This window comes from Xiphophorus couchianus, chromosome 4, assembly GCF_001444195.1.
Source record: "Xiphophorus couchianus chromosome 4, X_couchianus-1.0, whole genome shotgun sequence".
NCBI classification, from domain to species: Eukaryota; Metazoa; Chordata; class Actinopteri; order Cyprinodontiformes; family Poeciliidae; genus Xiphophorus; species Xiphophorus couchianus.
The window spans coordinates 14,153,810-14,166,859 of record NC_040231.1 but is presented as its reverse complement, the minus strand read 5'-3'; the positions used below and the strand labels follow the sequence as shown (position 1 = coordinate 14,166,859).

The 13,050-nt window shown below is 35.2% G+C and overlaps 2 protein-coding genes across 3 annotated transcripts in view; one reads left to right on the top strand and one right to left on the bottom strand.

Moving 5' to 3' along the window:
- Positions 1–2,449: 2,449 nt before the first annotated feature.
- rnaset2 (ribonuclease T2) lies at positions 2,450–8,951 on the bottom strand. Of its 2 annotated transcripts, none has more exons than XM_028015215.1 (10): positions 8,806–8,951; positions 7,036–7,113; positions 6,822–6,876; positions 5,545–5,594; positions 5,186–5,243; positions 4,901–4,965; positions 3,305–3,418; positions 3,031–3,076; positions 2,867–2,941; positions 2,450–2,741 (listed from the first exon to the last, which is right to left on the bottom strand). In XM_028015215.1, exons 1-10 carry the CDS (start codon positions 8,817–8,819, stop codon positions 2,559–2,561), a joined length of 738 nt encoding a protein of 245 aa, XP_027871016.1. In that variant the 5' UTR covers positions 8,820–8,951; the 3' UTR covers positions 2,450–2,558. The 2 variants fall into 2 exon arrangements, with proteins under 2 accessions (XP_027871016.1, XP_027871017.1); XM_028015216.1 differs by having other exon boundaries at positions 8,791–8,945.
- Positions 8,952–10,510: 1,559 nt separating this feature from the next.
- myom2b (myomesin 2b) overlaps positions 10,511–13,050 on the top strand; it is a 28,553-nt gene continuing 26,013 nt past the window's right edge. Inside the window, exon 1 of the mRNA XM_028015620.1 lies at positions 10,511–10,635. The gene's annotated coding sequence lies outside the window, so the exon portion shown is untranslated. The remainder of the gene's footprint in view (positions 10,636–13,050) is intronic.

Genomic DNA, 13,050 nt, shown 5'->3' with positions numbered 1-13,050 from the left:
TGTCACATAATTTTGTGAAATTGTTTTACAGTGTTTTCCCAGCAAATTGTATTTATAAATTCCTATTTATTCTGCATTTAAAAAACATTGTATAAAACAAAAGGGTTGATGACACCAGTGAGAATCAAAATGATAGATTTATTCATATTAAAAATGAGAACTTACAGCATTGTTCAGTTGCTAATTTTAGGACATTTGACAGCAGAAAATGTTATTTAACATCAAACAATCAGTTTGCTACACATAAACATAACCTGAGAGAACAGATAATTAAAAATAATCACAGGAGGTCCATGTTTATTTAACATTTTAGAGTACCATTTCATATACTTGGCAAAAATTCAAAAGGCAGAACAATCATCAGAAAGGTCAAATAAATGACAAAGAAGTTACAAAGTAAGGCACTTTAAAGTAAAGGCCATTTTCATCCCCCAGGACAAAGTAAAACCTTGCAAACTGCCCTAGATCAAGACTATACCAGTTAACAAAATAAGAAAAAATACACAACAGAATTTGAATGAATGGGATGCGTTTTAACAACAAATCACAAAGCCTGTTTTGGTTTTACTGGATGTAGGTGTTCAAAACAAAGGATCATAAAATTCTCACTTTTATGGCAAACTAAGCAGGATATACTGTATGTTACAGTGCAAAACAAGTGTGAACCTCTTTGGCAGACTTGAACTACTTTGTGCCATTTGGTGATAATAAATCAGGGCAAGCAAAATTCCCATGTGGAGTACCTCAAGGCTTTAAGTTTGGGCTATTTTTCTTCAACGTCTATATGATCCAATTAGCTCAGACTATGGAGTATTATATTTCCCACAGTATTCAGCAATATAAAGTTGCTGGTAACACGCAACTTTCTATTTTTGTGTCCCTAGTTATCAGTAATTATCAGTGTCTTCATGGGCTCAGACCTGAATTCTCATAAACAAATAAAGTCTATCATCAAGTAAACCTAATAAATCCTTAGAAACATTTTCAGTATAAGGGGTTTCCTCTGAAAACTGACTGTACTAAACTGAACATTTTAGTTTCCATGAGTGTTTTTAATTTTTTGCTGTATATGCAAACAGCATTGTGGTTTTAGCCAACTTGAATTCAAGCATTCCTCAAAATGTGCAACTAATTATATTTGTAAACCTGACAGAAACTCAAAATTGTTAAATGTGAATACTAAACAAGGTGAAATGTGTTGTTTATTAGTGTACATGCTAAATTACGATCCATTTACAAACAAAAACGAACTATTTTTGTCCATAAAAAGGTAAAAGAAGGTTTTTAGTGAGCAATAGTTCTAGGCCTGTCGCGATAAACAATAAATCAATTAATTGCACGATACTATCGACCTCCTTTTAATTATCTTCCCTTCCTCATAGTGTAATGCCCAGCGCACACTATACGATCTTAGAGTTGTCGGTCCATTTTCTAAACCTGAGAGACCACACATTAGCCGACAGAAATCCTAGGTATAACGGTCCGATCGGGTTCGATCGTACCGTGTGTTGGCCAACAATGGGCACAAAATAATGGCTTCAAGTCCAGTTAACTAATTTTAAAACCAGGCATTAATCAATGTTTACTGCAATCTACCTGCAATGCATGTGGCTAGTGTCAGTGTAAAGTCCTGACTAAATGAAAATCATTACAACCTATTTATGTCACGTTAACGAAGAACAGCTGAAAAGTTACCAGGTTTATCAACTGCGGTAGCAATTTCGCTCCAACTCCTCCCCTTGTCATTTCTATATTCTTTGCATGAAATGTTGAATATTTAATGCAAAGAATGAAATATTCTTTGCATGAAATATGCAATAAGAGTTGCATATTTCATGTTGTTTCCACATATCATCTCCAATGTCTGCTGGACTTCGGGTTGCGCCGTTCCCCTCAGAAAGCACAGAGGAGAATCCGCGCTTTCTGATTGGCTACCTGTCACATTCAACAGGCTGCGTTCTCGCTCCCAGTCGGGGAAAACCCCTGATTTGGATTGGAGCGGCCTCGATGATCTACCGTAACACACCACACGCCACAGGATGATCGGTTACAAAATCGCAAGCGACAATCTTAGAACCTTAAGGGGAAAACCTGGGCAAAAAATCGTGTAGTGTGAACTATTGCATCAGGTAGCCAGATGTGCCCATCTTCTCTATTTAAATCTACTGATTACTGAAGGGCAACATAGTATACAGACTTCATAATCTGAACTCTTTTGGTTGAATGCAGTATTTATTTCCACATTGGCTTTATGATGTTTAGTTTTTATTCAAGTGCATTTTTTGTTAATGGAGAGTGAGAATCCATTTTATTTTTGTTTTTGGTTGCTTTATTTTGTTTAGCAGTTCCAGCGTTAAGTGTTCTTTTGAAAATAAAGTATATCTATCTTTGGAAGAAAATCGCATGCATTATTACATAATTTTCATTAAATCAGTGTACAAAGGTCTTCAAACAATATTATCGTTTATCGCAATAATTTTTGAGACAATTAGCAAAATTCGCTCAGCAAAATTTGTTATCGTGACAGGCCTAGTTCCCCACTTTGAATATGTTTGCATTTAAGAAGTAGGAGGGTAATAAACTGGTATGTCAGGAGAACACACGCTGAGTCCAGATGATTTGTTTTGGTCCCACTGTCCTCTTGAAAGAGTGTTAGTGGCAAAATGTTTCTCACAGTCTTGCAGAGCGAAGTCAGCATCAAAACAGATCTCAATCTGTCCCAAAGTCTGGAACTCAGAGTTCTGTCAACGAACAAACAAAAAGAAAAACAGTAAACATAATTATTGTCTAACAGAAGTTCCATAAACTTTACAAACAGGAAAATACAAATATGTTGAATTGTTTAAAGAAAAAAAGCTGTTTATACCATTGATGGATGCAAACATTGGATCTTAGGTTTCACGCCATAGAAATTTTCCATCGCTTGCTCAATATCTGAAAACTGCAAAAGTCACAGAAAATATTACTGTTATGACAGAATGTAGTTTCATAAACTGCTGTTCATAAATCCAGTGCAATAGATAAACTTACAGTGTAGTATTTGTCAGAAGGGATAATGTTAGCCTTCTGCAGCATGCTGCAATAAAACATTACAGATCTTCACTTAAATGTTGGGTTTTACCACAAACCCCCCCCCCATAAAATAAGGGAAACACCAGGCAACAAACATGGAGAGTAAACATAATTCCTATAAATCACCACAGTACAAAGGTCTAGATACAGAAATGTTCAAAATGACAAAGCCTGCGTGTGAGGCAGGTATGTCCATGCAGGTGTGTGTGAAAGAATGTGTAACTAACATTACCTGTTCAAATCCACCTTCTGGTAAAATTCCAGTGCCTTGCTGAAATACTTGTGTTGACTATTCAGCGAAGCAGCTTCTGCTGCACATGTTCCATGTTTGGACCACTCGTACTTCCTGTTGCAGAAGGAAATACACTTAACTAATAAACCAAAAACTAAAACATGCAGAACAACTGAAAGTTAATACTATAACATTTTACCAGACAACATTTTCTTTTTCTTCAGTTTTGACAATAAAATGGACATTTTAAGAACAAAACACTTTTCTTATCAATTTGGTTTTATCCAGTAAAACTAAATCTAACTCACAATTCCAGATTGCAGTAAATACAAAAATGAAACAAACTGCTGTGGCTCAACAAAACGGTTTTTATAAGATTTTAAAACGTGTCTCCCCATCACACTTTTTAAGCATTCAAACATGTGCAAAACTAATAATCTTGTTACATAGATAAAATCTCCCTGCTAGATACCAAAATATGTCTCGTAAAAAATCCATGCAAAAAAGTAAAAGCCTGTGCTCACTTCCTAATGATCAGGAACTGAAATTTAATTTCTTCCTGTCAGTGTTTTGGTTTTTAGTAACTACCCCTCCCGCAGCGCCGTTTGGTTTACTTTACCAACAGTGAGCGAAGATTCTTTTTTTTTCTATAAGAATTGTGATTCGGGACACAGAACGATAAGCACATTCGATTCTCGCTTCCACTGATTTATTTAAATGTTCAAGACTTAGCGGACTTGACTAGCTAAAGCTAGCTAGCTTCTTCTCTATGTTCCCGAGCAGCGGTGGTATCCTCGCGCCTGCAACCAACCGGGTGCAGACAACACGGACAGAAAATGTTCTGTTTCATGTATATCGGTGGTCCTGTGCCTTGTGCTAAGCTTCGAGTTATTCATCTGGGAAGACTTCAGTGTTTCAGGCAGTTTTATCGCCATGGCTGACAGTGACCGGTTCATTCTGTTTGTGTGGAGAGGAGCTCCACGGAACAAGGTAATGGCGGATACGGGAGCTGCAGCGACCAAATCACTGCGGCATATTTCTCCCTTCTTGCAGATATCAGCCAATTCTGTGAAATTAAGTTCAGTCCAGAATGTGAACCAGCTGACCAGCTTCCTTTTTCTTTTAATGGCGGTTATCAAACCACTACAAGAAGCAGTAGCACATAGCGCAAGCCTCGCACTGCACAGGGCGGGCTCAGTTAAATGACGTCATCATTTGATATATAAATTTGTTTTCCACCGGTGTCAAAAAAATTCACTGGTATTACCATAAATGAGACGATATGGAACAAAACTGCCAATAACCCAGTTTTACTAACGTAAAAGCAATAATATTATATATAAAAGCAATATCAAATGAACACAACCTGAAGAACCTAGGATTGGATTTAAAATCAATAACTGAAACCATCTACATGTTAACAAATGCAGTGAAATGTTCCCTTTTGTTACTTTTGAATGACTTCTAGGAGTAATAATATAATAATAGTAATAAGAATAATAAATGTGTTATATTATTGACAAGTTATAACCAAAACTAAGCCCCAAAAAACAACTATTTCACTAAAAACATGCTGACTTAAAGTATGAGACATACCAGAAGTGAAAAGAAGAAGGATTAAGCAGGTCTGGCCAAACCTTCTTCATGTCTGGGATCAGATCCTGAGAAAAAAAACACACCAAAAAAGATTTACTTTATACATTAAAACAAGGTTCATTTTGAGTTGCAAAGGGAGTAAAATATTAATTTATTCACCTTTTCGAAATAGCTTCAGTACTACACAACCAATGTCTTAATATTCAAAGGAAATGTTTTATTTCTGGGTTATCCTAGTTCTGTACATCTGTAGTGTTATAAAGATGGACTGGAGAAGTGCTGTACCTCAATTTCAGTAGAGTTGAAATGCCAGGAAGAATTACAGAATTCCCCTTTATCAGGCCTGAAACACAGAGAGATTACACAGAAAAATTACATACAAATTTAGCAAAATGAAGAGCTATTTGTCAGGGGTTTCCTTTTGATGACACTTGAATCTGTGTATCTAAATCTATGACAGTTCTATGCAAAAATATATGCCTTTACATCCCTATTGCTTATATGAAATATTGTTTCAAACTAGGGAGCTTTGTTAGAGTGGAAAACACAGGCTGCATGATTGTTTACATCTCATCTCCTAAAGGTAAAAGGACTTGTCAAAAACACATGAGGGTGATATTTAAGATTAAAATCCACACTCTTACCACAGTCCATGTAGGGTCCAGTAACTAACGTTGAGCTGGCAAGGCTCACTCTGAAATGTGATAAACAAATATTAATATTTAATGTTTTTTACATTAAATAAAATGTAAGAGCTAAATCATTATACCGTATATGTGACTAATGACTTTCACTGAATCAAGAATAAGAAATTAAACTGGATTGCACGTATTCCTGTGTGATGTATATTTATCAACAAATGTCATCCTATGCGCTGCAGCAACATAAATCTCTGGAAAGCCCAGCTAAACAGCACTAAACACCCTTCCTCTTCAACTCAAAAGCACCGAGCCAAAGCACAATCTGAAACTGATCAAGATTCACACCAAGTACACCACTGCCGACGTATCAAATTTACTTAGGATTGTGTCTGATTTTATCAGTAGACACATTCACAACATAATATAAAACCTAACTGCACAATAAGCAGAAAAAACTGCTGTCAACAAGCCTAAAAAAGAGATGTGTAAATCATGCTGTAACTTGCATGTGAACGATGTTAAACCACACTGCTGACAAGTAGTCTTGTGATTTATTATCACGTGGTGTTTAAAAAAAAACACCTGGATTAGATTTCCCCAAACGGATCAGTGAGCACCATTGTTTAACATGACAATGCCCAAGACTCGCTTGAAAACAGCATTAATTCTACACATGACTTTAGTTTATTGATCATACTCCTCTTTAAGTGACAGTGGATGAAATTCTCTTCAAACTAAAAAATGGCTGAGATGAATCCTAGATTCAAAGGTCAGCATCCAAACAACATAAATGCAATATTTATTTTACTGTAGTCGGAGATATTGAACATGCAATACAGAATTATGATAAATTTAAAATTAAGTATTGTTGATAACTCCATTAATATCTCGCACACTGGAGTTTTGGTCTGTCTAAACATATTTTTCTTCTCCTCCAAATCACTTAGTGGTGTCAAATTCTATATGAATCATGTTTGTCTTATAAGGTGTCTTGAGATGACATTTGTTGTAAATAGTTGAAATGTACAGCAGATAACCACAAAAATCAAAACTAAAATGTTTTAATTTTATATTATTTGTCTTTTTAGTGAGAGGAAGTCTTGCATTTGACACACATTTTTCCTAAAGTCATAAAGAAGCACCTCTTGTTGATGAATAAGAAAACAAATGCTGCACATAGTCAATAAATTTAAAAACTACTGAACATACTCTGTGATTCTATATTTAAATGATGAGTGCTAATAAAACAAATCAATAGATAAAGACAGACAGGAACTCACAGAACAGAAGGTTTTGGGCCACTGCTGTGTCAGGATCAGTTTGGTCCATAAATTGCTGAAATGCAGACATTTCTAAGCTTCTTTCCAATATTATTTAGTTCAAATGATCACAGCACACATTTATTGAGAAACAGTTACTGCAAATGTGAACAGAAAGTAACAGAAATAGTGACAGATGAGCACAATTAGTAATTTCTTATCTGTTTGTTCTTACATTGGTGAAGTAACAACAGCAGAGAACAGAGCTGCTGCCAGGCAGACCAGAAGAGTGAAGTGGAGTCTCATGGTTGACCTAAAACAAAATGGGAAATTAAACTCAAAAAATATGTGAGTTTGTTTTAAAACCACACCAACACAAAAAGTTATGAACTTTTCAAAAATACTCCATGTAGTCTCTTAAGAAATAACTTTGAGTCTCATTAGGCAATTTCCTTAGAAGAAACTGTTTCCTTAACACAAATCATAGCTGAAAGGTCAGAGCATAGCTGGAATACAGTTATAAACAGGAACTTAACCCATCTTGTTTACGTAAGTGGGATTTCAGCTCAGTTCCCATTTTCTGGTATAACCGTTTTTTACAAAGATTGAACACAAATAAAGCAAAAGTTAGAATTACCTAATTCCTAACACAAGATTACCTAATGATCTTGTGTTCAGATTTTCTAACCTAAAATCTCGTAAAGATAAAACCATGTAAACGTTTACTCACATAAATATTTTTAGATTATTTAATAATACCCAGAGACTGCATGGCTTCAACATCTTCAAATGCTTGTATGAGGTTGTCCCTAACAGGAAGGTAAATGCTTTTCTTAAGGTAACCCTAAACTACATTTCAGTATGACAGCCTAACAGCGTTGGTAAGTGGAAGGTGCTGAGAGACATGATGAGGATAAAAGATGATAACAAACCAGCCTAATTTATTTGTTTGTTCCACAGATTTAAGTGTACAAACTGCCCAAAAACAGGACTTTCAAAGGTTTCATGAACAGAAAGGCACATTGTGATTCAATTGAGATGCATCACTAATTTGAAACAAAGTCATGTAAAATTAGGATAAGTGGTATTGTTGCCATCATGAAGGTGGCAACAATATGTGTAGTGAGGAAGCTGGACCAGTGTGACTAAAATATTTATGTTATTGTGAGAGTACAGCTTAAGTTACATGGCATTCAATGATAAATACATTAAATCTCAAATATTCAAGTAGGACAGTGTTGTAACACTAATGTTTCTTGCCAGGAACACTAATTCAATACAAATATAATAACTGAGGCAAAAGGTGTGTCATGTGAAACTCCATCCTATTACAATGAAATGTCCATGTTTGTCATTATTTCATAAGTTTTTGAAAAGTATTCCCCATAAAATAATGCAGAATCACTACATAGACATCACACAAATTAAAATGAAAGAGCAGAACTGGACAACTGCAGGTTATAAGGATTAAGTCAGAGCTATTGGGTTTCTCAATCTCAACATACCAACAGTAGCTGTAGCTCTGCTTAGCTAAGTAGTAAATGCCTCAAACCTGTCCGTCAACTCACAGAAACCTAACGAGAACTAGCGGCTCCTTTTTTCAGTTTAGTTAGCAAAGAAATGAAACACCCATAAACTGCCTTACGACATCACCGCCTAAGGACACCAATGAGGAAGACGCACTTTTTGATTTTACACTAAACGCAAAATAAAAATATTGTCAAATTTAAACCTCATACACTGCATGCGTTATATGCTTTTCAACACTGGAAAACTGCATAAACAGTAACTGTTCACGAAACTGTCTGTGGGATCTTTGTAAAAATGTTTGGACCAGACTGACGCAATGAGCACAAGGGCTGTAAAGAAATATCAACTAAATGCATATTTAATCCAGACTAACTCAAAAACAACACGACGATCTCTTAATCATTCTAAAATAAAGTACCTCAATAGTACGGAACAAAATGCTGAAATCTAAAGCGCTCACCTTGAAATCACTCACCTTGTTGCAAACATGGAACATCAAACAGTATAACTGTTGAATGAGCCCTTCCTTCTTGATATTTCGGCTAAACTAGGTCAAGTTTTACATAGTGGTTTGCCAACCAACAGTTTTGTTTACGTCGAACAGCACTGAACTACCGGCTTTGTTGGATCAGCCAATCGTAAGCATCGTGTCGTAACGACATCTTGCGTCATTACGTCTCTGCGTAGAGCCGATGCTTGGGCTGCTTGGTTTAGTTAGTAAAAGCCGTGTCCCGTGTGCTCCTCCGAACAGCGCCTACCAACGACGTATTCAACCAGGTCTGGATAGATTCGCTCAATGAATAAAACACAGTTATTTACAGAATATTTATTTAAATAACAATTTTACCATAATAAATATGGGTGAATATGTGCACGTATGTATTATGGCAGATGTGACTGTCACACTATGGCAAAACACCAAAAACACCAACTGAGCAAATTAATTAAGTGAAGTTTGCAAAAACTTGGAAGTTGAAAACAAACTATGTTACCCACTAAAGAAAAAAAGATCTATTAAAAAAATATAAAGTAAAAAAGAAATATATATGATATTTCAGGTATAGTATATGCTCTAAACTTATATTTTGATATTAACAAATGTAGACCATCAGAGGTCTAACAGACATCAACCCAAAAAAGCATGTTTACAAACTATAAAATTATATATATATATGTGTTGTATATATATATATATATATATATATATATATATATATATATATATATATATATATATATATATATATATATATACTACGTTGTATGACACAATTATTTATTTTTCTTTAAATGGGAAAATTTATTTGGGTGAAAATAGAATAAAATAATAAATGGCTTTTGATATTTCATAGTGATCGTAGAGGGCACATAATCTTGCAAAGGTCTTTCAAGTAAGTCCAACTTTAGTGTGTAACACAACAGTTAACAAGTGTTTCATTTTTGCTGTCCTATATTTTAAATAACAAAGATTAGATGTCATGGGTAAGACCATTTAAATTTGTCATATAAAATCAAAAAAGACATCTGCATTTTAAGTTTCCTGTAATTTCTTTTACTGGAAAAGTCAATATTTTGCTATAATTGTAAAACTCTGGATTGTTATCAGCTATATTGGTTTCCTGTTGGGCACACGTCCATTTGTCTACATCATTCGGACATCACACACTCCTTCTAAAGCTGCCAAATGTTATCCCATGTTGTCCCCTCACATGATTTTGTCTCAGACGTGCAATCTGTTTAACAGCTCCTTCTCGATGTCAGGAATAGTCAGGTTGTAACTGTAGCTAGTTTTATAAATAGGCCGTGACCAAAGTACAGCATGCGACACAGCCTCTCAAGATGTTCTTTAATGCAGATGGAGAAAATTCTAAGCGCAAGAGCTTGATGCAGTGTGCAACTAGATTCAAAGCACTACATTAAAGAGATGTCAACTTAAATTTGAATAATTTGCAAATGTTTTATATTTGTTTCCCATAAAATGGTGAAATTTTATGTTTTATCTGATGTAACTGTTATGCTTGGTAGCCCAACTTCAATCTCATTATAACTTGAATAACATTATTGCAGAAATAAAAATGAATATTTTCTTCTAATCAAATAGCTTACTGATTTTAGTAGCTATGTCTCAAAGGATAGTAGTTATATATAGGCAGTTCTCTCTCCTTATAAGGCCTCGGGGAGAGGTTGGTGAGGGGCAGCTGGAGTCGGGTGGTGGTTCTCTTGGCCTTGTACAGAACTTGGTTTAGGCTGACTTCCTGTGGATTCACGCTGATAACCGAAGTCGCTGAAAAGAAAATCTTAAGTGGTAAGAAAAACATTTTTAAACTATGCTTCAGCTCTTACCTCTTCTGTATTGTTAGCTTTATAACCCATCTTCATTTCAAACCCATTAGCAGCAGGTTGGATCAGTGAGGTGGGACTAAAGAGAGCACAGCCAAAAGATGTTTCATGATCCTTTACTGCTGCTAATGATACTTCAAAGTGATGAATGAAATAATGTGGGTTTTATAAGTGGAATAAATGAGCAACGGAGGGCTAATTTAGACACTCTGTCTTTAATTTATTGGACAGACTGTATGTTTGGTCATCTGAGATGTACAGAAGGTTTGTGCATTTATTGTTGGTACCCAGATTAGTTAGTTCATTAGATTTTGCAGTGGAATTGCATCATGTTGCTTTGTATGGTTATGACTGAGAGTACTGGAGGTTTACAGTTACAGATGGATTTTTTTTTTGGCTGTTACAGTACAAGCTGGATTTACAGAGGTGCAGAATTTCTTGAATAAGAGAGTATCTTGTAAAGAAAACTTAATTTCATGCTTCCATTACCTTCAGACACAAAAATTGTTGCTTGCCTGAAACCTGCTATGTAATGCAAACAGCTTTTATTTGCACACAAGGAATTAGTCATGTTTACCCGGATTTTAGTGATGCTGCTTCAAATTGCTGCTGGAAAGGATGGTCTAAATGTACTGCTGTGAATAAATTTATTTTGGGCATTTGCTGAGTCTCCCACTGTCACCAAATATTTTTACCAGTCTTGGTTCTGACCTTTTTGTCTGGAATTCAAAGAGCAAAAAGTTAAGCATGTGTATAAATCCATTTTAACAGAAACTTTTTTGCTTTTGCAGTTGATATCAACCTGTGTTTAAAGTTACAGACAAACAGCTTGGGAATGATATGGTAACATTGTATGCTTCACTGGCAGATTTGAGGCATTAGCAGTACGCTGAATTTGGGTTTATTGATATGAGAGATGACACTGAAGCTGCCGAGTGCATCCCAAAGGTATGGGAACAGGGTTATGGTGCAACACGTTTCATTCCCCATCAGCCTGAAGTTAAGGAACAGGGAAATTTACGCTGAACTTCTCTCTGGTCACTGTGGTCAGTAAGGGGATGTGAACCAAACATGAAGTGAACTGATGCTTCTGTTTTGATGGTTGTACTAAAATATATGTTCTCTATCAAATCGAAAAACAAGAACAATTTGTTTGGAAGGCTAGTGTTGACTTATTTTACTGGTCAATAGAAACATTATTTTTCACATCACATGCATGATTTATAACGTATAACAATATTAATCTCTTTCCAACTTTCAGCTTTGTTAAATAATTATTAGGATTCCGAACAGAAGAGTAAATTTAGTATCATTGGAAGACTTAAAATGTGATTAGACAAAATTTGGTGCATCCTGTTGTCTAACAGTGGTTCAAGGTCATGCCTTTTGTTTATGGTATCTCTTTACACGTGTCTTTTATTGCCTGTGTCTAAATCCTAGTGTCACTTCTAACAGTAACCAAGAAGCTGACAGTGTTTCTGAGTGTGTGTGTTGAGATGTGCTGGATTGTTTCAAAGTCCATGTGCTCAAATTCTTCAAAGGCTTTTCTATTTGTAGAAGGATAATAAATCATTTGGTATGTGTATAAATGATAAGCTTTACCGACACAGAGCCATTACTGTGAACTGTTTGGTATTCAGCTGTTGCTGGCTTGATTTTTTTTCCTTTCTGTAAGAAAGCAAAATGCCTCCTCACAATTGATAATTCCTTTGAAGTTTTAGTTACATGGGTAAAAAAAAATAGTGAAACATAGTCATACAGTAAAAAACATAGATGCAATTATTGTACAGGTGGAAAATCATAATTTTAGTCCCCGACAGGTTTCAATCTTCACAATTTGGGGTTATTTCTATCAAATTCAGGTAAACAACTTTAGAGAAAGCAACAACCAACTTAACTATTTTTGAGTCATAAAACCCTTGGAACTTAGTCATTTATTTTTTCAAAGATTAGTAAGAACCTTGTTCTTACTGTTAAGCGATCATACTGGATTTTGCTGTCAGGCTTGTCATAAACTTACACATTTCTTGAGGGACCATTTTGATTCCCAGTTTGTTTTCTTGTTTGAAAGTTCTGATTTCCAATAACAATAAAGTGCAGCGTTCAACCACTGCTCTTTGAGTGGATGAGTATAGTCGCTTCAACAGATTTAAAAAGTGATTTATCTGGATGGTTTGAAGGCTTGACATGAATTGCCATTGAAAAATGCTGAAAAAGCAGTTAGTCAGTTGAATTTGGGGAAATTTCCTTTGAAAAAAGTATGACAAATAAAAAAAAATTCTAAGCATGCTCTCCCTATTTGTTTTTCTTGAAGTTGTACTCCATCTAATAACACTTTTTATTGTCTGATATTATACAACCTCATCAATTATCTTTGAAA

Coding starts and splice junctions, on each gene's coding strand:
- rnaset2 (XM_028015215.1), bottom strand. Junction 2,942..3,030: donor CTTCTGACAAATACTACACT/GTAAGTTTATCT, acceptor TGACTTTTGCAG/TTTTCAGATATTGAGCAAGC. Junction 2,742..2,866: donor AATGTTTGCATCCATCAATG/GTATAAACAGCT, acceptor GTTCGTTGACAG/AACTCTGAGTTCCAGACTTT.